Genomic DNA, 27,477 nt, shown 5'->3' with positions numbered 1-27,477 from the left:
AGCATGAATTCCTTCACAATGAGCACAGGAATAAAATGCATCAGCACACACTGAAATGGGAAGAATAGGTTAACCATGGGCAGAGAAAGGGTATTGGAAACTCAGCAGGAAAGATCAAGAGAACCTTCTTTTCATCCTCAGGCATGTCTTCTGCCTGTTACTCTGACATTATTTTTTTCCCCTCGAGGGAGATTTCCAGGGTACGTCCCCCTCTATTGTGTTAAGGAACTGAGCTGTGGTGACTGGTGTGTAGCGATTAGATCTGGATCCCAAGGGCCAAGTCACCCAGCTCAAAAAGCTATCTATCTAAGACAGTGGAGTTGACACCTTTCTCTGTAGGATTCAGAGTAGCAGCCGTGTTAGTCTGTATCCGCAAAAAGAACAGGAGTACTTGTGGCACCTTAGAGACTAACAAATTTATTTGAGCATAAGCTTTCGTGGGCTACTGCCCACTTCTTCGGATGCATAACTCTGTAGGAGTTTGCCACCTACTGATTTGCACATTCTTTATACCCGGTGCCAAAATGGGGGGAGGAAGGTTAATTTAGGGAAACGTGTGAATTGCCCTCAACGGACAATGCAGGGGACCCCAGAGGAAGAGACTGAAACGGGGGTGGGGAAAGGCTTTCGCCCAGCTGTTGAGCTCCAACTAGGAGAGGGAAATTAGCATGAGGGAAGGGCACAGTGTGTGTGTGTGTGTGTGCGCGGAGGGGGGATGAGGAAGGGTTTCTCTTTCTTTCTCTCAGTGCTCAGTTAATCCTGCTGTCAGTTGGTGTTAAGGCAGCAGTCTAAACGCTGGATTCCAAGAGAAAGAGCTGCACAATACAGAAGGCATAGCAGAAGGGAGGAGAGAGAGAGAAAGAGACTAGAGGGGGAAAAAAAACAAATCTATGCTTGGAACTGAGGTTCTTTTTCGCCAATGCAAAAGGGAATATGCAGCACATTTTTGCCTTCTTCTGCACCAGTTTCCTAGGGACGGTGTTAGGGGCCAATTTCCCCAACAATATCCAGATAGGTGAGTTTGAGATGCTTCGGAGCTGCGGTTCTATTTGTGAGCGACTTTCCCTGGCAAGCAGCGGGGGGAATCTGACCAATTCATTCCCTTTGCTTGCAAAAAAAGAATGTGTATCTGTGTGATATGCAGTGTGGATTTTGATGTGGCTAGAGCTGTGGAGGCTGCCGAAGAGATCATAATAGCAGGGATGTATCAATTCTTCCAGGGGGGAAATCAGTGCCTGCACCCAAAAGTGCCTCAGAAATGGAGGAAGCAAAAAAAAAAAACTGTTTGTTTGTTTGCTAAGGAAAATACCAGGGCTGGTGCCCTGTATGTGGGGAGTGGGGGAAGAGACGGGGAGCGGGGTAGTAAAATGCAATCGGTGCTTTTTTAATTTTTGGCAAGGTTTCTCATGTCTGGAGGTGGAGTACCTGGCGGAGGAAACAACACTAGACCATCTCGGTTGTTGTTGTTGTTTGTTGTGAAAGAATAAGGCCAGAGCTAGTCTAGGAGGATGTTGCACTCAAATCTGTTTTCATTCCATTCCACTTGCTTTCCGTTAGTACTGGCAATTCCCCATGTCTTTGTCTCTTGCCCTCCCCCATTCTATAATTTCACAGCTTCTCTCATCCCTCCCCCACCTTCTTATTCTTTATTATTATTTTATTAGATGCAATTGGGTACCACATCTCTGCTCCTCTCTCTCCCTTGTGCATAGGTCCCTTTCCATCCCCCCTCTCTTTGTAATGCTAACCGTTTGCTAAGCCAGTGAGTTAAAGCAACTCCGGGGTTAGTCCAGCTGCACATTGGTGCATTTATTGCTGTTTATGCTTCTTTGCTTCCCCCTTCACCTCCCCTCCTAGCCACTCACCCCCGACTCAGGATTTATTCGACATCTCAAGCTTTTTTCCCATTTAAAAAAAAAAAAAGATGGATGGATGCCTACTGGCGGGTTGGTTTTCCTTTGGCAGCAACACTTAGGCATGATTTTTTTTTGGTGCGCAAATGCCCCCTCCACACTAGTAGGAGATATAATCTGTGTAGAAAATGTGCAAAGTGCCTTTCCTGCCAATGGGCAGTTCTCTGCACTGCTGGTTCCTTGCTGATTTTCCAAGCAGTTTGCTTGGGGAAAGTTGTAATTAATCAATAGACCTTTTTCTTTTCATTCGATTAGTCACTATATCTCTCTGTGCTTCGTTTCCCGACTTGTAAATACGGATAATAAGACTCCCTTTTACATTTGTAAGGACAGCAAGAAAACCCCGCTGTAGAACAGTAAATATTAAAATAAGAGTGTGGACGGAATCTAAACCCTCATGCTCTAGAGCAGAAACTGACCTCTAAAAATTGGGAGTCACAAGCAAACTTTCCCTGGGATCAGGTTATCCCATCAATGCCTACTACAAGGTCTCTTACAACTTCCCCTGAGGCAGCTGGTGCTGGCCACTGTCAGAGAGAGGATGCTGGGCTAGATGGATCTTGGGTCTGATCCAGACTGGCAAGTCCTATCCGATTTGTACTATAATTCCAGGGCTTGCCTGGGATCCTGGCAACCATCTCAGTGGGCAAACCCCGTCATGGTCAGATTTTTGACTGGTCTTGCAGGCTTTGTCTGTTGTCACCTGTAAAACAAAATGCTGGTCTTCTCAGGGCAGCGAACTTCATCCCTGCTTAGCAGCAGGTGGCCTGTCAAGAAGGCTTAATTCTCCGCCTTCACAACAACCGTCTTAGGAGTTTCTCTTCCCTCAGTCCCCAGCCACCAATTATTATTCATTCCGGGTCTGATTCTGCCAGCCTTACCCCTTCCGAGTAGCACTTTACTCCTTGAGTAGAGTAGCGCATTTGAGTCCATTGGGCTGTTTGTGGTGAGTCGGGAGGGAGGGGGGCAGAATCAAATGTGGGCCTACAGACGGGTGAGCTGCATGAGGTGCTTTCTCCACTGGTTACGGGGGGGTAGAGAGATGCTGTTCTCCCTCATAAGGATATCTTGGCAGTACTTCAGTTCTTGTCCCTTACCGTTATGCCGGGGACTTACCCCAAATCAATAGGCTCAATCCCATGCTAGCCACTGCCAGGCCGAGGGAAATGTGTGAGCTGGCATATTTTGGATACATGTCTGACATAAGGCACCCGCTACAAAAGAGGCCTAAGCACATATCCCCTTGTTTCTCGCCGTACTGGGAAGTTATGGAGTCTAGCCGCACGTGAGTAGCATTCGTTGAGCTGGGGAGCAGTAGCTTCCTGTCAAAAGATGGGTTGTAACAAACGAGCCTTGCAATGTGGATGCATTTAAGACCTTTGCTTTGTTTTGTTTTTTCTCTCTAGGGGGATTATTTCCTAATCAGCAGTCCCAGGAACATGCGGCTTTTAGGTTTGCATTGTCTCAGCTCACAGAACCCCCTAAACTGCTTCCCCAGATTGACATTGTGAATATTAGCGACAGCTTTGAAATGACGTACACCTGTAAGTAATGGCTTTCCGTACTCTCTCTCTTTTTTGTGGCATTCATCCTGGCTGGTTTTTCCTCTGAAATGAGGGATGTATGTAGAGGGGCTCTTGCTCCCAACTTGAAATCCTCCATCAGCTCCATGTAAAGAAACTCTGTACAAGAGATTTCTGATTCTGTTTGGTTTGTTTCAGGACTTGGGCATTAGGTATCGCTGCAGTTGTTCACGAGATGTCTTATATTTTCTCTGTTGATGATTTTAAAGTGCTATGTAAAAACCTTGCAGTTACTCTCTGCTTCTTAATCTCTCCCACACTTTTCATGGTGGGGTTTCATTTCAGTTCTCGCTCCTATGTTTGTCATAGCCCTGATGTGACACACACCCCACTTCTGGGCGTGGAATGGGCTACTTAATAGAACACCTCTTTCTCTAGCCTCAGGTTAGCCAGGCAACATTTCTGGTGGAAGTAACAGATTGCATCTAGCACCCTTTTTACAGCTATCAGAGGCTGGATTTAAAACAAGGGACATGCCCAATAATGAGAGAAAGGAGAGAGGTCTGGTTTCAAATTCTGCTGGAATTATCAGTGCCATTAAAGTGTTTCTGAGAACTACCACAGCAGAACCATGAATATGGCTTAGCTGCATGTTACTAAAGAACGCTGCCTATTGGACGGCTTCTCGTTATGTGGGGTGGTCGGGAGCAAAAAGAATGTATCGCCAGGTAATATCAGGATTAGCAGTAACAAAAGGAATGGGGAAAAAAAACCCGCAGTTCAAAATGGGAATACTGCAGGGCTCCCCTCTTTGTATTGTGCAGTCCAGTGCTTTGTTAGAGAGACTAGAGCCTGTTGTGACTTGATGCACAAAGAATTCTTTCATTTGATCCAGTGTTATACTCATCGCTTTCAATCCGTGTGTGTATTTAAGGACTGGCAGTAGGGACTGGAGGGATATAAGAAAGCCTTCTTTTTGTGATTCCTGGTGCATTGTTATTGGCTAACGTTTGTAGTATCCTTTTGATTCACTGAAACACCCTCTCTGCAGTTTAGTCATGTGGCTAGCCAGATTGATATGGATACAAACTGTTCTCCTCTGCTAAGAAATGCACAGGGGAAAAAAAATGTTCCCTTGGAAAAATAACCCAATACGTACAAGCGGAAGAATTAACGAAGTGTTTCTTTGGAGGAAGGAGGGTTACGTGTTTCTGTTGTGAGGTCTGTAAACAGAGGGTTTTGAAATCCTGGAATTCTTCAGACAGCGCTAAAAAAAAAAGAGAGAGAGAAAGGTAATAATTTGGCCACTTTTTCACTGTAGTAGCTAATGACTACTGTAAAGATTTTTTATTTTCCTTAATAGTCCTCTCTGAGCCAACTGGTAGGCTTCCATCAAGTCAGAAAAAAACTATTTCAGGTCAATTCAATGAGACTTTATTGGCAGAACAAGCTAAACAAGCCTTGCCAAAGTATAAGAAAAAGAAAGATCCCTCTGATATTTGTCAAAGGGGGATACGACCTACCCAGGAGAGGATTATGGGCTGCGTTTGGACTTGTCCATTCCTGATCTGGTAGCAGGTCGCTAAGCAGGACCGGTGGAATCTGATCTCCGGTGCAGGCCTGTTTCACAGAATACTGTGTCTGATCTTCAGTCCTCCTCCCTCTGTACACCTGTCTCTGATGACTGTGTTTACTCCACAGCCATTAGTGATGACAGCAGGACCACGAGGAAACCCTGTATCATTAGTACACAGGGGGATGTGGGCTGACAAAGGCTAAATGAAAGCGAGCTGGCCCCCCAAAGAGATGGAAAGCTTCACTGGCTGGATGTTATATTTAAGTTTTATGTAGGACACGTTGTCCTAGATCAGACAGACAAAGCGCTCCATGCAATCCAACTTCATTTAGTCTCGATTTTTTTTTTTAATTAAAAGCTTCCCAAAGTCTGTTCTCCAAGGCTATGGAAAGCAGCATTTGTTTTGCAGGCACAAAAAGGGAGTTAATCCAGTCATCTAGCCTGAAAGTAGGCTGTCATCTCCTGGTGAATTCCCCTCCTGAGTGCCAAGCCTAGACATCTGCAGGGTGGAAGAGCAAAGATCCCTTTATTTGTGGGGAATAAAATCCCTAAGTGCTTGGTGGACCTATCATTTTTAGAAGATAATATACGTTACTGACTAAAGATACAGATTGTTTGTTTCCATGGAGATACAGAAGATGCCACTGTTTCTCTAACTTGAATTACCTGCATCTCCAAATGCTCTGTCTATGGTGCTTCATGTACCAAGAAGTCTAGCATGGGACCTGAGTAAACTAATAGATCAGACGCCTGCAGCCCTGCCTCATGCCAGAATTCAGTCTGCCACCGTCACCCGTGTCCTCGTGGCAATTCTAAATGCAAAATAAGTATTAAGAGCCGGTGGTCACTGCGGTAGTACGAAGCCGAGCTAGGTAGCATGTGAGGCACTAACAAGGTAGCAGCACGAGGGCCTGGTGCAAGAGGACAGCTTGCAAAATGCATTTCATCCACTGTTTGTGCCACTGTCTACACTACCTGCCCTAGAACTGTTTACCCAATAAGGATGGATAAGCTCTGTTGTCACAATTGGTGAATTCACTCGACAGGATGTAACCAGTCACCCCCGGCGATGGGGCAGGTAACAGTGCTGATGCACAGAGCCTGCACATCAGTGAGGATGTTGGATTGACAATTATGATCTGGTGTCCCTCAAAGCAATAAGCCAGGTGGAATATCAGTCTGTTGCAACTGGTTGCCAGGCCATCAGTCAGCGGCAATACAGCACAGAAATAATCTTGTGATTTCTGATGGATCTGAGCTTGACATTTATGCTGTTACAGAGCAATATTGAATATTCCAACTCAAAGACATTGGTTAACTGAAAGGTATGTACTGTAAGACGTTTAACTCCCTTATCCTAACCCTGTAAGAAGAACAGGACATTTTTAAAAAATCCTCTACGCCTTATGGAGCTATGAAAATAACCAGTGACCGTAATTGAAATTAATATCCAATAACCTCTCATTTCATGCATGTGGTGAATAACCATGCTTGCATGTGAAAAATTCACTGGGCACATTCCAATAACCATCTTAACTCTGACCCACAAGACATAGGGTAATGTATTGGCTTTGTGTTTGTGTCAGTGTGTGTTATGTAGCCCCCATGTGGCTGGGTTACAGGGAGAATGTGGGACTGACCACTGTCATGAGTTAAAGGAGATATCCTACAGCTCAGATGGCAGCAGCTGTAGTCGTACATCTTTTATCAGCGAGACAGTTATTTTGGGAGAGTACTAATGTTACAGCCCACCCGACCACAGAAGTATATTCCAGCGAGAGGTTAGTCTAACGGGCAAAATCGTGACATTATATAGCAGCAGGGTTTGTACTGGAATTCAGTGGCCCAAAAGGTTATATAGAACTTTCCAGTCACCTTCAGAGACCCGAGCGCAGATTCTGGCTGTGGTCATAATTGGAAATGAATGTTGTGGTCTCCAGTGAGCTTTGTCTGCATCACAAAACCCACCACGTGCTTTGTGTTGGGACTGACAGTCCGTGTCCGCTCAGCTGCAGCAGCTGCAGTTCAGACCTGAGAGGTATTGGTGGAATTGTGTGAAATGCCAGCTCCTGGAAATGCAGAATGCTGCAGCTTAGGACGCAGCTACAACTGCATAGCCAAGTGGAGGACCAGGCTGAAGACAAGGATTGTAGTCAGGGATCATAGGGCAACGAACGAGTTGTGTACAAGAGATTTGCACTGAGCCTGCCCCTACTGAAGGTTAGTTTCAGCTAAGCTTCTACTAGGTCTCCATTGATGCATGAGTAACCTACTGGGGAGTGTGTGTTACAGATCTCCCCTGTACCAAGGATATGAGCTTTTACAGCCCCACATTACTGAGCAATGGCTTTTAGCTCATGCTGTTTGCTCTGGAGGTGCAGGGTTCAATCCCTAAGGTGTCAGTCAAGGATGGTGGCCATCACTCATGCACACCACCACTTGCAAGTCAAACCACCTACTGAAAAGTATTAGCATTTGCACCCCTATAACCCACTGGAGCCAATGGGTTTTTGTTGGTGCAAAGGTTAGCCTTCGTGTGTGCCTAGGTACCGGGCAATTTAAAAGATGGACACAAGCATTAGCATTCGTGGCATGGCATGCAGGTGTTTGCACATGCAAAGTGCATGAATTTTCAGCTGCATGCGCGTGGAGGCTGAAGGCTGAAAATCCAGACCATAATACTTCGTTATATCATTCTCCATCTGTGCGTGTACAGTGCCCATCGCTGATTGGGTGATCCCGAATGGGTACTGCTATTGGACTAATAATACTATTAATAAAATCAGTGATACTTTAGAAAATGAAAACAAGAGGAATGGGTTTGTGTTGTAAAACTACATAGCAGAACCAACTAAGAAGAGATCTGTCCTGATCTCTCATTATTTGATTAGGTTCTTACCTATAATGCCAAGATAATTTGATAGCAATAATAATATATAAAGGACTAACTACACACGAATGGTTTTGTTTGTTTGCTTGAGATACCCATCTGCATACAGTGCTTCTGTACCTTGCTCTTCGTCTCTCAAATTACCTTTTTTAGTGGCAGGAAGTAAGACACCCATTTTAATGTTCTCAAATGAGGATCTAAATGTGATTTAATTAAACAATTATTGTATGAGGAATTAAAAATCCCTTTTTGTTGACAAACCGAGTGGTCGCCATTGCTCGGAATGGCGCTGCTTGTAATTATTCCGGCAGCAATCAATTAAAATGCAGTTTTGTAATTAAACTTCCTTAATCCCGGAGAGGCCTGTCCTAGGATATTATGTAAATTTTGGAGTGGTGTAGGGGTGGCGGGGGTTGAGTAGTGCTATAAAAATACTGTAAACAATGTACTTCTGCAGTGATAGAGATGCCTACTTCACACGATCTAAACCAGCAGAAATACCTGTTTAATGATCAAATGACATTGAGTTAATGCAATAGCTGCTGCGAGTGAATGCCTCTCTTTAGATTTTATAAACAGATGTAGTCAGGTCTCTTCTGTGAGCAATGGAGCATTGTCAACTCACATTTAAGTCAATGGGTGTTGAGGGTGCTCGACACCCTGTGGGATCGGTATATTGATTAAAAGCCAATGGTTGTTAAATGAGATGTTACCACCATACAGTCAAATCCACGCATAAATAGGGTAGGTAAAGCTGAAGGGGGTGAATTTTGCCAAAGATCTGCAAAGAGTGACTTCCAGAAGAGAGAAGGAGTAAACTCCTCCTAGATCTGCCAGAAAGCAGCTGCCTTCCAGCTCCCGTGAGCGTGGGACTATCATATTGCTTCTGCCGACAAAATCCTGAGCTGGGACCTGTGCTGGGGGAACATGCAGGATATGCCTACCAGCTGGGTGACTGCTAGTTGACTGAGCTTGTGCTGGTGTCTGGCCAGCAATTAGCAACAAGGATGGGATCTGGCCCCTTGAGTTGCTCCCAAAAGGAGAGGAAGCTCAGAAGACATGCACAGAGAAATTTGCTTTTATGACTGCTACCGCCAGTAGGGGGAAGACATTTGACATGTCTAGTATAGTCTTTGTCTAATCCTGGGGTCGGCAACCTTTCAGAAGTGCTGTTCCGAGTCTCCATTTATTCACTCTAATTTAAGGTTGTGCGTGCCAGTCATACATTTTAATGTTTTTAGAAGGTCTCTTTCTATAAGTCTATAATATAGAACTAAACTATTGTTGTATCTAAAGTAAATAAGGTTTTTAAAATGTTTAAGAAGCTTCATTTAAAATTAAATTAAAATGCAGAGCCCCCAGACTGGTGGCCAGGACCCAGCAGTGTGAGTGCCACTGAAAGTCAGCTCGTGTGCCGCCTTTGGTGCCATAGGTTGCCTACCCCTGGTCTAATCTATCTATATGCTTAGATGGCTTCTGTCACTAAAGTGTCTGAACACCAGCAGACTGGGAGAATCCCCGTTGGAATCTCATCTGGAATAATCTGTAGGTGGTGTGGACAATACCAGGTTGCCATTTGGCAGACATGACACTACTCTGTCTGTTACATAGTGTTAAACAAACCTGACTCTATGAACCCTATTCACTGAGGTTTGTTTTCTTTTATCAGAGGACGGGAGGATATTTATTCTCTGAATGACGGCGTTGGTTTTCCTCGCGGGCAATAGGAGAGGTGCCAGGGCCGTGGAGAAAAGCCAATGTGACAGCCATGATTCAGAAGACTCATAGTAGGAACAGGGGGAATTTCACACCTGCAAATCTAACCTGTCTCCTGGGATGGATCCCAGACATTAATTAGTGACAAAAACGGGACAAGCCTTGCATGGGTAAAAGGTGGCCAGGCAGCATTTATAGAGGTGATTTCAGAAAGAATAAGCAGTGGTGCAATTATGTCCTCCGGGTGCTGATCGCTTTCCACTCTTTGCTCACCCCCTTCTCTATCTGAAATGATCTATAAAAGAAACACAACTGAACAAGTCAGGCCTAGATGTTGCGTTTGGTATATTAAAAAGCTCTCTCTGTGTGTTGAAATCCTAATGAGGATATTACAAAGAGTGTCATAATGAGTTTTTTTTCTGCCCAAATCCAATAGAAATAATTATTTTTAGATGTATATTTTCCCTTTTAGGGCTGGAGATTCAAACGCAACAGCACTGTGCTAGTGCATAGACTCATAGCAATGTAGGGCTGGAAGGAACCTCGTGAGCCACCAAGTCCAGCCTCCAGCGCTGAGGCAGGACCAAGTAAACCTAGACCATCCCTGACCGGTGTTTGTCCAACCTGTTCTTAAAACCTTCAGCAATGGGGATTCCACAGCCTCCCTTGGGAGCCTATTCTAGTGCTTAACTACCCTTAGAGTTAGAAAGTTTTTCCTAATAACTAATCTAAATCTCCCTTATTGCAGATTAAGCCCATGACTTCTTGTCCTACCGTCAGTGGACATGGAGAACAGTCGATCCCCATCCTCTTTAGAACAGCCCTTCACATATTTGAAGACTCTTATCAGGTCCCCCCTAGGTCTTCTTTTCTCAAAACTAAACATGCCCAGTTTTTTTTAACCTTCCCTCATAGGTCTAGTTTTCTAAACCTTTTATCATTTTGTTGCTCTCCTCTGGACTCTCTCAAATTTGTCCACATCTTTCCTAAAGTGTGGAAACCAAAACTAGACACAGTACTCCAGGTGAGGCCTCACCAGTGCCAAGTAGAGCAGGACAATTACCTCCCATGTCTTACTTACAACACTCCTGTTAATACACCTCAGAGTGATATCAGCCTTTTTTGCAACTGCATTGCATTGTTGAATCAATTTGTGATCCCCTATAATCCCTAGATCCTTTTCAGAAGTACTACCACCTAGTCAGTTATTCCCCATTTTGTAGTTGTAAATTTGATTTTTCCTTCTTAAGTGAAGTACTTTGCAGTTGTTGTCATTGAATTTCATCTAGTTGAATTCAGACCATTTTAAAAAAATGTATTAAGGTTGTTTTGAATTCTAACCCTCTCCGCCAAAGTGCTTGCAACCCCTCTCAGCTTGGTACCATCTACAAATTTCATAAGCATATGCTCAATTCCATTATCCACGTCATTAATGAAAATATAGACTAGTACTGGACCCAGGACTGACCCCTGTGGCACTCCACTAGATACACCTTCCCAGTTTGACAGAGAACCATTGATAACTAGTCTTTGAGTATGGGCTTTCAACCAGTTGTGCTCCCATGGTGATAATAAATTCATCTAGACCACATTTCCCTAGTTTGCTTATGAGAATGTAATGTGAGACTTTGTCAAAAGCTTTACTAAAATCAAGATAGGAGAAGCAAAAAATGAAACAAGTCTCAGCCTAGTTGCAATATCCAATTTGAGTGATATGCCAAAAAAAAACAAAAGAAAATGAGAACCTTAGGTGTAAAAAGTGAATTAGAATCTTTAAGATCCTCCCAGCTGGAATTTTCTAAGGTGTTACATTAGTAACACAGATAAGAATTATTTTATTTTAACATCCTCACTTGGAACAGAGGTAGCTTTGTCTTCTCATCTCAGAAAGACACTTGTATGTACTTGGGGCCAGAGTGGCTCACAGTGAGAAGGCAAGGAAAGCAAGTGGGCCTTTAAGGTGCTCCCAAGCATGAGGAAGGGTATCAGAAAACCCAGCCACTAGCAAGCCAGCATCTTCTCCACGTGGCATATGTCCAAATAATACACATCCCTGTTAACATCATGTAGACTGTAACTGTCCCTTGGTCGTGCTGACCCAATCAGCCGTTCGCCTGCACAATAACACTCTCTGGTTGATTTCCTTTCACCGCTCTGTAATAGCCGTACCCAATCAATCCCTCCAGTGCACTTTTCAAAAAATGTTTTTATTCTTTCTCAGTAACTTCTACCCCTCCCCCGCCCCGCCCCGAAAACTGTTCACACTTCAACCCTTGCCTCACCCAGCTCCAGGGCTACAGAAAGGAGATGTGCTTATGCTTCATAACCCGGACTGATCTCTTGGAGAAAGTGACAGCGAGAGGCAACAAGGAACAGAGGCAAATTGCCGTGCTCGGGCTTCAGCGAGAGGGGCTTTTTCTAGTTGTGCAGACAAAGTAGCGTAGTACAAACAAGACTGATGTAAGTAATGGTCAGCTGATGGCAGGGCTCTTATGTGGCTATAAAAAAAAAATCTTGGCTTTGACTAAATAACAGAGGTCCTGGAATTGTGGTAATGGAGACAGAGTAGAAAGGTGATGCGAGGTCACGGGCTTCAGGGACTGCTATTAGGCCCGCAAAACTCTTTCGGTGACTTAGCTAGGTCTACACTACGGGGGGGGGGGTCGACCTAAGATACGCAACTTCAGCTACGTGAATAGTGTAGCTGAAGTTGCGTATTTTAGGTTGGCTTACCTGGCTGTGAGGACGGCGGCAAGTCGACCGCTGCCGCGCCGACGACGACTCCGCTTCCGCCTCTTGCCATGGTGGATTTCCCGAGTCGACGGCAGAGCGATCGGGGATCGACTTTATCGCGTCTTCGCTAGACGCGATCAGTCGATCCCCAATAGATCGATTGCTACCCGCCAATCCGGCGGGTAGTGAAGATGTGCCCTAGATGCAGTATACAAGGAACTTGCTTGCCAGGGGTGGGGGCTATTCCCCCACCCCCAACTTTAGTTTGCCCTTCTTTACTTGGATAACATTTCATTGAGCAATACATATAAACATAGTGTTCAGCTGTGGTTTTCCTGCTACCTGCCAGCACAGCTGATGTCCCCAGAGCTCCTGAGTCAGTTTGTTTTGCATCCAAGCAGCACTAACAGACCGCAGAAGGCTTTGCTCGCATGAATGGGTGGGAGTGGAGCTCTTCTGGACTGTGTCAGCACCCTGACAGGGGAGCAGCAAAAAACCAGGTGGGATTGGTGGGAGCTGAGAATTCAGAAGAGATCCAGGAGGCAGTAATGCATGGAGGACAGTGAAATTCTATGGCTGAGGAGAAGATAGGAAGAAATGCTAAGAGAGATGTGGTAGTGCTGAGAAAGGAGGAAGGGCAGCAAAAATGGAGGGACTGGTTGCAGGGGTTATAGCTGTGTTGGGAATTTTTTGACTGTGATGCCTTCAGGGCCTGATCCCCAGCCCACTGTAGCCAGTGGAAAGATCTGACTTCAACAGGCCCCTAGTCCCTCGCCTCCCTCCCACATACACACACAAAGAGGAACCTGTGCCAGCTGATCCATGCTTGGTTCCTCCCCTGCTCCCTTACCACCTGCTGCTGTAGGTTGCTGGGTTTGGAGGGGACGGGAAGAGGTGAGAGGTCCAGCCAGGTTCTGCTGGACCCTCTCCTCCAGAGCAAGCCAGCATGAGTTCCTGCAGCAACTGGCTGCCTCCCCCAGTGTTCAGAATGCTGGCTCAAGGGAGTAACAGACACCACTGGAGCCAAACATCAGCACGGAGGCAAGAGGCCTCCAGCAATTCCCCCACGATCTCTAGGTGTAGGGAGTGGAGCCTGCCAAGCCTGGGGCTGGACTCAGACCCTGCCCCTCACCACATAATAAATGCAACGGAACTCCAGACTTGATACCCCATAACACCCCCAGAGTTACCACTCTGCCCCTGTCTTCTAGTGATGTCACCGGAAGGGAACTCTGGGTACAACGACTTGCTCTCCAGCTTCTCTTAGTATTGCCCTCAACAAGCCCTCAGAATCCATTTTACTCACATTTGTTTCTAGAGGACTACGCCCCCCCTGCTGTCCCAGGAGCATTGCTGCCCCCAGCCCCACTCCTTCAGTCCCTGCTCTCAGTCCTTTATTTTGAGGCCAGGGCTTCACCCCACCCTTTGAGCGAGAAGAATAAACTAATCTAGAAACACCATCCCACAAACAATGCAATGGATCCAAAGGCTCCACCCTCACGTAGTCCCAACACTCGGCCCCTGGCCACAAGGCATGGAAACCTGCAGGTATTGCATTAACGGAGCAACTACCACTAGAGAGGGACACTGCCTGCATGGGGACTGCAATAAAATGTCATGTAGTGAAGATCTGGTCTAAAGGTGACAGCCATGTGGATTATGCCTTAAGCAGGAGCACACCACAAGGGAGAGGGCTTAGGCATGAGCATGGACAGAGGTTTTAGACCCTCTGTACAGTGCATGGCACCAGTTGGGGAAACAGAACCAGCAGAGGAAATGGAAGCACTTATTAGAAAGTATTGTTGTCACTGTAACAAGGGCTGGGCTGCTGAGATATGCTGCAGCCAAGAAGGAGGTCTGGCCTGTAGGGAATTCAGGAGAAATTTCTTTGTTCAGAGGATGATTAATGTATTTAATGAACTACAAAAGGAAGTAATGGATGCTTAAATCACAGCTAGGCTCAAAAGACTGTTAGAGAGGGAGGGGAAAACCCCCATTGATTTCAGGCTGAAAGCTCAGTAGCTATATTCTTGTGGGTCAGCAGACTAGGAATGGATTATGCAGACTTCCCTACCTCATCGTCCTGAAATGTTATTAGGTTGTAACAGCTACCCTGTTGCATTTAAATTAAATGCATAGTTAAGTGCATTTAGCTGACTTAATTTGAGTTACCTTAGTCTCCAGGCTCTCCCAGTCCTGCTGCTGTTACTGATTAGACGTTGCCATCTCTGCCAGTCAGAACCCACTGCTGAGGGTGAGTGAAGTGGGTGGCTGCTGTCCAGGGGCTGGCCTGGTGTCATCTTGCTCATTTCCCACGGAACCATAAGTGGAGTGTACAGTAAAAAGACAGGCAGACCAGAGCCACCGAAGGACAGGGTGACTCAGGAGATTGCTAAATTAAATAAAAATTAATGGAGATATCCTACTGCCTAGAACTGGAAGGGACCTTGAAAGGTCATTGAGTCCAGCCCCCTGCCTTGACTAGCAGGACCAAGTACTGATTTTGCCCCAGATCCCTAAGTGGCCCCTTCAAGGATTGAACTCACAACCATGGGTTTAGCAGGCCAATGCTCAAACCACTGAACTATCTCTTACCCCCACCCCCCAAAATATCAGGGCTGGAAGGGACCTCAGGAGGTCATCTAGTCAAACCCCCTGCTCAAAGCAGGACTAGTCCCCAGACACATTTTTGCCCCATATCCCTAAATGGCCCCCTCAAGGATTGAACTCACAACACTGGGTATAGCAGGCCAATGCTCAAACCACAGAGCTATCCCTCCCTCCTGTTGCTATCTTGGATGCAATCTTTCATCATCCAACAAGACTGGTAGTGGTCAAAAGTTGTTACCATCTGATACCTGTTTGGGAGCCCACAGGTAACATGCTGGTGAACTCAGTCTAATTGCTAGCAGTGAGTTGCCTATATCGTGAGACATTATCAAAATGCGATGTCAGTCTCAGCAGAGACCTAGAAGTGAATGGGTAGAAGATCCTGTAATTCCACCAATCCCTCCTTGGTGGGAAGCCTACATGGACCCTTCCCATGCTGTATGTGTCCTGTGGGTTAACAGGTCTTCAGCATCAAGGGGCTAGCAAGCCATCGCTTAATCCAGGGATCGGCCACTTCCCGCAGCCCCCATTGGCCTGGAGCGGCGAACTGCGGCCAGTGGGAGCTGCAATCGGCCGAACCTGCAGATGCAGCAGGTAAACAAACCGGTCCGGCCCACCAGGACGCTCACCCTGGCAGGCCACGTGCCAAAGGTTGCCGATCCCTGGCTTAATCATATAGTTACCTCACTCATTAGATTCTGGGATTACTGACTGTGTAATCTAAAATTTTTATCAGTGAGGGAAATTAACCATTAGAGCAATTTACCTCAGGCTGTGATAGATTCTCCATCAGTGGCCATTTTTAAATCAAGACTGGATATTTATCTAAAAGCTCGGCTCTAGGAATTATTTGGGGGGAACTTGATGGCCTGTATCGTACAGGAGGTCAGACGAGGTGATCACAATGGTCCCTTCTGGCCTTGGAATCTAGGATAAAACAGGAGCCATCCAACTGAATGATTATAAATAAATGAAAAGTACTAGAACCATATTAAGCCTAAACTCTTAATAGGACATTCCAGATAGTTGTTGGTACTGTGCCATCAGTCGCTATGGTGCAAACTCACTTCCTGCCCTGCACAAAGCCCTTGCCGATAGAGGTGTTGTGGGGGGTGCTGGGTCCGCTTAACTATGGGCGTGATAGCCTTTCTCCAGCAAGCCCTAATCCTCTCTCTGTGCCGGCTTGTGCCAAGCTAGTGTGGAATACAGCCCTACAGCGCACAGACAGGCCACCAGCATTTCAAAACCACAATTGAGAGGCTTCTCACAGCAGCAGCACTGTGGTCCTCTCATGGCCTCAGCTGTGTCATAATGGCTAATTTCAGGAACAAAAAACATGCACCAGTGGCAGCAGATCGATGCAACAGACAGAGAAGAAAAGCCTGGGATGTGGGGGTGATATTTTGATACTTCAAGCTCCTAAGTCTTTCAGACTATCTGCTAGGAACCGCTCTCTCAATCATCTAGCATTTCTGTATTCAGGGAAGTTCTAGACTCAGCACTAACCATCCAATTGCCACCATTTGTCTATTAGTTTTAAAATATAAACACCATTGTCCTCTGGCAGGCCAGGAGGGACATTCTCCCACCTGAGCCTCGCTGCCCGTCTGCAATGCATATACTGACGTTGCGCCAGGAGTACAACTCCTGCTGATGGTACTGCATGTGGCAAGACTGCAGCTTGTGTGCTAGAAGGGTCCCTGTTGGTGCTCAGCTGTGCACAGCAGGTTTTCCCGAATTCCTGGATGTTGCCCAGAATCTTTCACACCTCTTGAAGAGTTCTGGAACACGGTTGACGACTGAGCAGAGATGATTGCGCAGAAAGACAAATGGCACCTATAGGGGGCCCTGTTGAGGAAGAGGGGGATAGATGGATGGGGCAGAGAAGAAGGAAGGAATCCCTGCCCATAAGCCCATCTACATGCTTCACCAGTTCATTCTTCAGTGCTTAGGGCACAAAATTTGGCCTGAGCCTTAAACTGGATATAACACTTCTTAAATTTCTTGATACTTTACTAAAGGAAATAACGCTACCTGGCACCAAACATTTCCTTTCTTTTTCTGCGAGCAGCAAAAGCCTGTATAAAGCAGAACTTGACTGAATGATTCACAGTTCTGAGATCTTAACATTTCTATTAGGGAGCAAAGAATCCATATGCTCATGGAATATTAATGGCTTGTATCAGTCTCTCCAGAACGGTCCCATCCTTTTGCACATGTGCAGGGTCTGCTGTTGCTCTGAGATGTGTTTCCCTTTTCTTGGCCTCTCTCACGTTTTTCATTTTCACGTGCTCGCTGCTGTAATTGTGTTTGCAGGCATATAATAAAGATACACTGGTTTGCTTTTGCTGTCATTATTTTATACAGATCTCTTGCTCTTTTCTTGCTCCCAGGCTGTCATAGTGTTTCCCTGGGATCTTGTGGGCTGGGCTCAGAGGGAGTCTAAAAATGTTAGTCTGTGGAGGATAGTCCTCCAGATGTTCACCATAGCATATTCAAAACACAACCTAGGGATTTGACTGTGTAATTCCCACTGGCTTTCATAGGAGTAGCACAGCTAAATCTCTGTGCACTGCTTTGACTATTTAGGGACAAACATCTTCTTTTCTTTCCAAGTCAGAGTCTTGCTAATGGGAAATTTAATTTCTACGCTAGCAAGTTTTGTGCAGCCATTGGAGATGGGTCAGAACCAAACCCCAAAATCCAAACGCTCCTGGGAATTTTAAGGATATTCAAAATCCGAATCCACTCTGGATCGGAATTTTTAATGGCGGGACCATAACCCTGCATCCAAACACACCCAAACTTTGAGGTGTTTGAAATCCAGCTAGATCCATATTTCCTGGCTTGAGTCCATCTCAGGCAGGAATTCATAATGCTTCCTAGCCACAAAACCAGCAAAGCAAAGACAAGTTAGTGAAAAACTCTGGGCGAGGAGGCCCAAGACTGGGGGCTGGTGGATTGAGGCACGTTGGCATTGCTGTGTGGCATAGAAAGATCAGCAACGGGATAGCAGGAGCTGCTGCAGCTCATGGTCGATGTGTATTAGCATCCGGATTGAGGTGTACAGTAACTCCTTGCTTAACGTTGCAGTTACGTTCCTGAAAAATGCTACTTTCAGTGAAATGACGTTAAGCAAATCCAATTTCCCTATAAGAATTAATGTAAATAGGGGGAGTTAGGTTCCAGGGAAATTTTTTTCACCGGACGAAAGACATTATATACATATACGGTATAAGTTTTAAATAATTTTAAACAAACAATTTAATACTGTACTCACCAGTGATGATTGTGAAGCTTGGTTGAGGCAGGGGCATAGTGGGGTCGGGGCATGGGGGCTTGCCCTGCTCTGCCCACCCGGCGTTCCTGCCGGGGAGCGGGGCGGGGAGCTTGCCTGCTCCCCCTCTGGAATGCTGGGTGGGCGGAGTGGGGTAAACCCCCATGCTCCGACCCTGCTCCCCGGCAGGAGCACTGGGCGGGCGGAGCGGGGCGAGCCAAACAACCTTATAACAGAACATTGCGTGACTTTAAACGAGTATGCTCTCTAATAGATCAGCAACCTAATAACGAAACGATATTAACTGGGACAACTTTAAGGGAGGAGTTACTGTACTGAGAATGCTGTGGGGGGAATATTAGAACATGCTGTAGCCCAGGACTGAGGAACAGTGCAGCTGGAGTGGTGGTGAAAAAGGGACCATGTCTTTAATCACCGATCTGTAATGTGTGGGGTAAGCTTGGGCCATGTTTTTTCCTTGCTATTCCTGACTGCTGCAGAAGCAACTAGTCCTTCACTTGCAGCAACAGTAAGTTTTACATTCAAAATGTTCCATCACAAGAAAGCAGTATCTGACCGTATCTCTTTACTGGAGAGCGGTGACTGGAAAGAATCTGGAGGTTGGCTTCATGTCACTCCTTTGTCCTCTTTTCTCTTCTTTTTTTGCTATTATGAAAATGAGAAGCAGCTGTGAGCCCTTCAAATCGCAAATGGAATTGTGAGCGCCGCTACCTCTGCTAGCAGCTAATTTATTACCAGGCAGCAGACAGCTTCCCCTGTGCTGCTACAATCCATTTTGCTTAAAGATGCTGCGTGGAATTGAAAACAATTTGCTTTAAGATCTGGCACAGGGGCCAGCAGAGAGTTTGTGCATTCAGAGGGACGCCTCCCTCGCCACCTGGGAGCCTTTTGCTGAATCAAACGGAACGGGACATGTGTGCACATGCCCTGGGGCATGCGCAGAGAAAGGCACGCAGTACAATGACACAGAACTCTTTCTCCTGCAAAGTTGAAGACCGTCATCGCACTGGGAAATTCTTTAAGTGAAGCCGGGGGGGGGGGTTGTTTGTTTTCAACTGAGTCAGAAATATTGGTGGGAAGGTTGGGAGGTCACTTTGGCAGATCAAGTATCAGAGGGGTAGCCGTGTTAGTCTGAATCTTTAAAAAGCAACAGAGGGTCCTGTGGCACCTTTGAGACTAACAGAAGTATTGGGAGCATAAGCTTTCGTGGGTAAGAACCTGACTTCTTCAGATGCAAGTAATGGAAATCTCCAGAGGCAGGTATAAATCAGTGTGGAGATAACGAGGTTAGTTCAATCAGGGAGGGTGAGGTGCTCTGCTAGCAGTTGAGGTGTGAACACCAAGGGAGGAGAAACTGCTTCTGTAGTTGGATAGCCATTCACAGTCTTTGTTTAATCCTGATCTGATGGTGTCAAATTTGCAAATGAACTGGAGCTCAGCAGTTTCTCTTTGGAGTCTGGTCCTGAAGTTTTTTTGCTGTAAGATGGCTACCTTAACATCTGCTATAGTGTGGCCAGGGAGGTTGAAGTGTTCTCCTACAGGTTTTTGTATATTGCCATTCCTGATATCTGACTTGTGTCCATTTATCCTCTTGCGTAGTGACTGTCCAGTTTGGCCAATGTACATAGTCATCAGTGTCGCACTGAGCCAAAACCATAAAGCTATAGCGGGTACGTGCTGAAAATTCTCAGTAAGAGTATGGTTTTTGCTCCAAATACAGAGATTTGTGAGCGGATGGAATTTTAGGTTATTTTATCTTTGTCTCAGCAGCTATGAGCTCACCCCAAAGTTTCTTGCAGCCATTATCACAGAGCTTCTTGGAATAGGTGAGAGGGAGGAAGAAAGCTCTGGGTTCTCAAAGTACTATACATGATTCCAGGGAATTTGCGGCCACAGAGGTCAGTGGGACAGCAGGTAAAAAATGTTCAGTTGTCACTAAGCTACGCCACTGAAGCAGGGACAGGTGAACCTCAGGGTATCTGGGGAAGGGGGATGTGTGGTGGGTGAACTATATTTTTCCAAATTTAGCTGGAGTTTTCAAATCTTTCTTCCTGTAATTTAAACTCATGAATTATTCCAAGAGTAATCCAGGGTTCCGGGTTTTAAGTGTTTTCTCCCGACAAGGAAGCCGGTGTTATAAGTGCCTGATCCTGCACCGTTGACTTCACTGGGTGCAGGATCAATCCCTGTATTAGGAACAGAAGATGCCATATGCTCCTCTCTGCCCCTCTCGACTTTGTTTGCAGTTGCAGTACTTTGTTGCAGTCATTTGCTGCTTTTTTTCCCCAACCTGCTGCAGTTCATGTGTGTGACTGCTGTGATCTCCGCGATAGCTCAGAGACTCAGAGACTTTAAGGTCAGAAGGGACCATCATGATCATCTAATCTGACCTCCTGCACATTGCAGGCCACAGAACTTCACCCACCCACTCCTGTGATAAACCCCTAACCTCTGGCTGAGTTACTGACACCCTCAAATCATGATTTAAGGACTTCAAGTTACAGAGAATCCACATTTATAGTAGTTTAAACCAGCAAGTGACCCATGCATGTCCCATGCTGCAGAGGAAGGTGACTCCCCCCCCCCCAAGGTCTCTGCCACTCTGACTTGGGGGGAAATTCCTTCCTGATCCCAAATATGGTGATCCCTGCTGTAGCTGTCATACCACTATCTTGGACTCCCCATCTGTCTGTCTGCATCTACCTATTCCTCTCATCTCATAATGAGAATGTAAGCTCTTTGGGGCAAGGAACATCTTTTCATTATGAGCGTACAGTGCCTAGCGGCATGGGGCCCAGGTCCCTGATTTGGGCCTCACCTAATCCAGTACTCATGGGGCTGGTGGAAACCTTTCTGTTGAAACTGCAATTTTCTGTTGAAAAACGTTTTTGTCTAAATGAAATGTTTCCTGAAAAGCGTTTGCTTTCTGTGGAAAATTTTTAATATTTTCTCCAAAAAGCAGAATACACAAAAACGGCAATAATTAATTTTTTTGATAAAAAAAGTCAGAATTTTCCCTGACAAATTTCAGTTAAAACAACAAAAAAATCGTTTTTGTTGAAATTCTGTGCAGAAATAAAACCCTACTTTCTAACACGCTCTAAATACTAATAGTAAATAATAATAAAAATCTTCAGCCTCTCCTAAGCAGAACACAAACCATATGAGTCACAATGAAGTTTTATACCTAGGCTGTTTGTGTGAGCTCAGCACTTTTAAAAAATTCCCATCTGTGCTTTTAAAATATTGTTTTATGACAACCCCAAATTTTGGACAATGAATCTTACCTTGACCCCTGATGGGAGACAGCAAATCTCAAGGCAATCTCAGCATGCAAGTGAATTTTAGAGCACTTGGACAAATTGGCTGTCAAACCAGAAGCTAGTCTGAAGCTCAACCATTGCTCAGCTGAAATTCAACTCTCCCAGGTGAGAAGTTTTGCCGAAGGAATTTATCTCTGGGATTGAATGAACAAAGAAATTCCTCTCTCTCCAATGCTAGTGCAGACAATGGCGGCAGGTTTCTTTGTACCGCTTCTTTCGTACGAGTGCCATAAAACTCCTGTATGTTGAGGATAAATTGAGACACAAACAGCGGATTCAGTGAAGGGGAGGTGAGCCTGTGCATTGAAAGACAAGGGGAAAGAGGGGTAACTTTCGGCAGGGCGTGGAATTGAGGACACTCAACACTGAGGACAGGAAGAGACGAAGGCAGAGTAAAGCCAAGAGCTAATTGAACGGCGGGAGCCAGCGGGGGTTACATCCACACTGTTGGACACGGAGGCTCTGATGTAGAGTGAGGCAGTATTCTGCAAGGATTTAAAGCCGTCGTCGGAGGTACATCCCAGATGGAGGTTTGTGCCTTGCTTTTCCTGAGAAGCTTTGATTATCGGATTATCCCACCTTGAGATGATGATGATGATTATCGCAGATTTTCCAGACTCAACTGGGCTTCCTTTATAAGCTGCAACTTCTGTCCCCACAGCCACCCCAGACATGCTGCTTTTAGTTTCTTCGTTCCCCATAGGCAAGGCTCCTCTGGCAGTGCTTCTAAAATAATATGTGCCAGTCAATAGGCTCAAAAGGCAAATAAATTTGCTCTTCACATGTATCCTGGGATTAAACGCCTCTGGGAAGGCTGGTTTGGCATTATCCAAACAGAGAGATGAAACCCGCTGTGCCCACCCCCGTTCAGATTCTGATTTTGGACGACTGGCATATCATTTGTATGGGTAGCAGGGATTTATTAGTGTAATTTTTAGGGATGAGGGGTGAGTTCATGGAGGATAGGTCCACCAATAGCCAGGATGGGCAGGGATGGTGTCCCTAGCCTCTGTTTGCCAGAAGCTGGGAATGGGTGACAGGGGATGGATCACTTGATGATTCCCTGTTCTGTTCATTCCCTCTGGGGCACCTGGCACTGGCCACTGTCAGAAGACAGGATACTGGGCTAGATGGACCATTGGTCTGACCCAGTAGGGCCATTCTTACGTTCTTATGCCTGCATTTTGAGCCTTTCAGCCTTGGCAGTTGTCCCATTTTAGGCCTTGTCCACACTGACCCAAGAACTGTGTTGAGATGACAGCGGTAAAGTACGTTCAAACATGGAGGCAGCAAAGCAAATCTATAATCTCCGACGTACTTCGTAATTCTGAGTTTAATGTGGATGCAAGAACACTGGAGATGGCCTCAAATATGCTCTTTAAACACACATTTGATGCAGTTTAGCCCCATCCACAGAGATCGGCCAAACCACCCAACAAAATGGTGTCACTGAAACCAGGCCTCAATCATCTTTAAACATGGTTTTTTAGCTGATGACGCCATAGTGTGAAAAACTGATACGATCTAAGGTCATTTCAGTCTCTTCTCTGGGTAAGGAAAAGTGACGTGCCCATGGACCTGATCGTAAAGGGCTTTGACTCAAGTCCCAAATGGCCCCATCCACATCTTTGAGATACGCTGCTACCCTGTCTCCTGTATGTGTTTTCGAAGCTGTCTCATCTAAATATTGGGCTAAGGAAGCAGACACTTGCTGCACTGTTTTAATGAGCCCATACAACGATGTGGGGGGAGGATGAGGGGGATGAGGTCCCAGCTGAGGTGCACAATAGGAGACACTGGACCTTGGCTTCAGATGCATGGTGGTGTGCACTCAGCCGGGAAGCAGGCAACCAGCCAGGGGCATGTTCTTTTCATGACTGCCAAGACCTATAAACAGATGATGGGAAAAGTGACACTGGTGTGTGTATGGTGGGGAGCGGGTTGTCACTCCGTGGGACCAATGAGAGACACTACTTGCTGTCCTCCAGTTTGACTGCCAGGAACCATGTGGCTAAGGGGCGTACAATTGTCTGGGTAGGTGGATGGCTGGATAAACTGCCCCTGTATACTAGGTGTTAAGGAATGATTTCTCAGGCATCAGTTTCACCCAGGATAAGCTACATTAACTGGAGGTGCCAAGGGGCCATTTTGGACAGTCATGGTATATGTTGTTTACCATCTGTTCTTGTGATACAATTACGGCAGCAGGGAAATGCACCTTATATCGGCCATGTAGGTTCATTCACCGCCTCTTCATTTTGAAGTGACAGGAGAACAATTGACCTGCTCATTTCAATCTTCATCTTTAGCCCAAACTGTGCTTTGGGCCATATGGCCAGACATCTTGCCTGACACACGGTTAACACTGTGCTGACTCCTCTGTGAGTGCAACAAAATTAAAGCCCCGGAGGACAGGAGCAAACCATTCCATAAGAGAGGGACCTGCCCCAGTGCCCTTCCCTTCTGCTCCCCACAACAGGGCATTCACTCTGTCAAAGAAAAGAAACACACCTAGATTGGTATGAAATGCCACCCCCGGCATGGAAGAGTCAGATTTCACCGGGTTTATGTTCTGTAGTGACAAATTGCTGTGGCCTCGGTCTATGAAAAACAATGTCAATCTATAGTCTTGCAATAGCATAGTATAGTAAAACATACTACCATGATTCTGTAGCCTAGAACATGGCCCTTTAAGGGAGTCAGTTTTGCAGAAAGTTTATGTCAAGCCCCTCTGCACAAGGAAGGAGAGTGTTCATATTGGTTTTGGACAGCGCTTTCTCCTTAGGGAGTGTGCACTGCGCCCAGGAAGTGTGCAGGTGGCTGTCAGAGAGGTCACTGCCCCAGAGGAGCACCCAGGTGGCCATCGGAGAGGCCACAGCCCAGGAACATTTAAACTTTTGGCATAGGGAGGAGTTCAGACTATTTGTAATAGTCTACCAGGCTCTTTTTTTAAAGCTTGAGGTGATTGTTTTGTAGCGAAGTAACTGAGGGGCTGATAATATTGGATAAAGTCAAGCACCCAGATATTAGGAGCAATAAAATATCCTTCGCCCCTCAATGCCAAGCACCTCTAGTTGCCTCTGTGGTAGTCAGTGCCTGGAGGCAGACTGCACTGAGCAATGGTTTTGTACTGTTGACAAGCTACCATGAGGGAGAAGGCTGAGAGGCCACAGAACTCATTTCACTTGTGGCCTAAGCCACACAAGCCCTCAGCTCTCCTGGGATGAAAAGTTAGTGGGTGAGTGTTCTGTAGGGTGACCAGAGGTCCCAATTTTATAGGGACAGTCCCGATTTTGGGGTCTTTTTCTTATATAGGCTCCTATTACCCCGCCCCACCCCGTCCCGATTTTTCATACTTGCTGTCTGGTCACCCTAGTGCACTGATCCTTTCTATACATTCTGCCAGCTTCCTCCATAGAAGGGCACTTTGCAGGCTGCTTTGGCAAAAGCTGGGTCTGGCTGTGCTGCATTAAGAGAATAAATGTCAGCATAAAAATGGAAATCCCATTGCAGAAAATGAGAAATCAATATCCTCTGAGGAGCGTGCCTTCTGCCCAGTCCCATTGCTTTGCATCCTAGTCCCTTCAAAGACAATAACCTCGCTAATGAAATGACCGGTAGAGGGAGGGAGGGGAACGGAAGGGAAGCCAGTGTGTGGACCGAGCCTCGAGAGAACGACATGCTCCCAAGTGTCTCTGTGTTAAAAGACGAAACGATTTCTATTTTGAGCTTTGTAGCCTTTCAGGATCAGTGGAGAGTTTTGGGAGGCAGCTGCACCAGTGCTGTGTTGAGAGTGGTTTTGACAAGTCTAATTAGGAGATGCCATCCATAAACCTCCACTCGTGCAGCCTCTAAATCAGGGCTGACTTCAAGGGACAGAAGGCAAAGTAAAGCTCTTCCTTCTACCAGATCATCCGAGGAATTTAAACTGGAGTTTCAGCAAACTTAGCCAGGCATTTCAGCAAGCTGTCAGCTTCATGAGCAGACAACACCGCAGGCATAATCTGGAGAGGGCCGGAAAATATATCAGCCTAGACTCGAAAAGCCGGGCTGGTCGCAGAGCAGGACTCAGGTAGAGCTGACAATAGGCTCGGGACTGTAATTGAAAGGTATGTTGCAAGCCAGAGCGTGGTGCATTATCAGAGCGTGTAGGAGGCTGCAGTGGGTGTCACGGGTTAGGAGAATTGGGGCAGGGAGCAGTTGTAGGACTTTGTAGCAGCGATTAAGATGAGACCGGGATTTGTCAAATGTGAGCTTGGCAGGAAAAAAAATCTAAGCACCTGGGAGTTACAATTATTATTAAGCACTCCCATGGCATTATAGAGGTACACGGTGCTTTGCAGAATGAAAAATAAGACACTGTCATAACTTCAAGCCTATCATTTCCTCACAGAACTTGTGTTCCTCTTTACCAGTGTGGGATCGTTTCTGCTTTAGGCTGATCTTACCCTCCCTCCCCACAATGAATCTGCTGCATTCTGCCGGCAGTCCCTCAGACTAGCTCCAGTGGACTGGAATCTTTGCCTCTTCTGAAAGGGTAGCAAAGGATTAGGGAGTCCATCCAACCATCACCGAGAACAGGATTTAGACACTGTCTTCTGAATCAATTTTAAGCAGAGACCCAAAGCGGAGAGCGGAGAATGATAGTAGCAGGGCACAGTGCCCCTTTAAGGCAGGGTGCAGGTGCAGTATGGTCCTGTTACAGATTTCAGGCAAGTTTCCATGGTGCATTGGAACTGTAGGGCAATATAAGTGCATTCTAGCAAAGGACAGAGATGATAAATAACCCCCCTTTCCCATCCTGCCTTGCTGTTGAAGCCTTTAGTTCGCATGCTCTTTGGGAACTGCAGTCCCCAGAATGCCTCCTTCCAGAGCTGGGCCTGGAAGCTTCCTTATAGGGCCAGGATGCTCCAGGACAATGATAAAGCCTTGGGGCTGGAGGGATGGGGCCTATGGAGGGCGTCATCCTTGTTAAATGTCCAAAATATTTGTGGGGCACATGTTTCCTCTATGCTGTCACAGGATGTGACGTCCACATTTCTGCGATGCTAATTAGCTGCTGAAAGGTTTTTCCAGCTATGGCCGAAGCTCCCTGGATTTAGCAACGCTGTGGAGATTTAGCAGGAAGTATAAGTGGGAAAAGCACAAGAGAGGACGATGGAAGGCAGAGGTTCTTTGCCTGTTAACGGGTGGCTTTCATAAATGATAGCTGAAAGATGTCACTTTGGTGGAGATGGGAAACAGCTGAGTGGATTATAAAAATACCCTCAATGGACCATTTTAATACCTAATTTTTTAAATCTCTTATGTTAGGTGTCATAAAAGCTAATTCTAGTGGAAAGGATAAAAATTTCTCCTTGGAAAATTGGCTGGCTAGTGATTAGAAATCTTCAAGGGGAACATGCTGTTAATTAGTGTGAGCTACCAAACTGAGGGGAGGTCAGTGATGCAAGAAGAAATGTACCAGTCTTCCATTTCTAGAGACTTGAGTTTGGTCACAAGGGAAACTGGGACTGTGGTCATACCCTGATCCATATTGAGGGCATTGTCCCCATCCCAAAACGGCCTCTGAATTCAATGCTGTTTACAGTAGCAGCTTTACAGAGGCCCAGGGCTGGAAGGAGATGACAGGTTAGGAGAGAAGGTTGATGGCAGAGCTGTGGTAGGGGAACCATAACTGGAAAAAAGCAATAGTTGTAGGTCAGGTCTGAGGGATGTTGGCAAAATCATGGAACCTGCATGATGTCCCATGAGGAACATCGAGGTGGTAACATAAGACACAAATGCGTGCTGGTTCACAGCAGGACTGAATTCCTCCATTGCTATCAGCCTGCAATTTTCTGAGCCCTAAATCTATTAAAAAATAACAAATAAATTAGAGGGTTTTGTGAGAGA

At 46.0% G+C, this 27,477-nt stretch overlaps 1 protein-coding gene across 6 annotated transcripts in view; it reads left to right on the top strand.

Annotated features, from left to right (window-relative positions):
* The first annotated feature begins 732 nt into the window (after positions 1-732).
* Positions 733-27,477, top strand: part of GRIA1 (glutamate ionotropic receptor AMPA type subunit 1) — a 165,872-nt gene continuing 139,127 nt past the window's right edge. For 4 of the 6 annotated variants that reach the window (XM_034778626.1, XM_034778624.1, XM_034778628.1 and 1 more), the window contains exons 1-2: positions 734-1,015; positions 3,320-3,457. In XM_034778626.1, coding sequence (XP_034634517.1) covers positions 934-1,015; positions 3,320-3,457 — 220 coding nt within the window. In that variant the 5' untranslated portion in view covers positions 734-933. Of the gene's footprint in view, positions 1,016-3,319; positions 3,458-27,477 lie in introns of all 6 variants that reach the window. The other 2 variants (XM_034778625.1, XM_034778629.1) reach the window with 1 other exon arrangement.

Source organism: Trachemys scripta, chromosome 8 (genome assembly GCF_013100865.1).
Source record: "Trachemys scripta elegans isolate TJP31775 chromosome 8, CAS_Tse_1.0, whole genome shotgun sequence".
NCBI classification, from domain to species: domain Eukaryota; kingdom Metazoa; phylum Chordata; order Testudines; family Emydidae; genus Trachemys; species Trachemys scripta.
The sequence above is the reverse complement of the archived record's forward strand: the minus strand, read 5'-3'. Positions and strand labels throughout refer to the sequence as shown.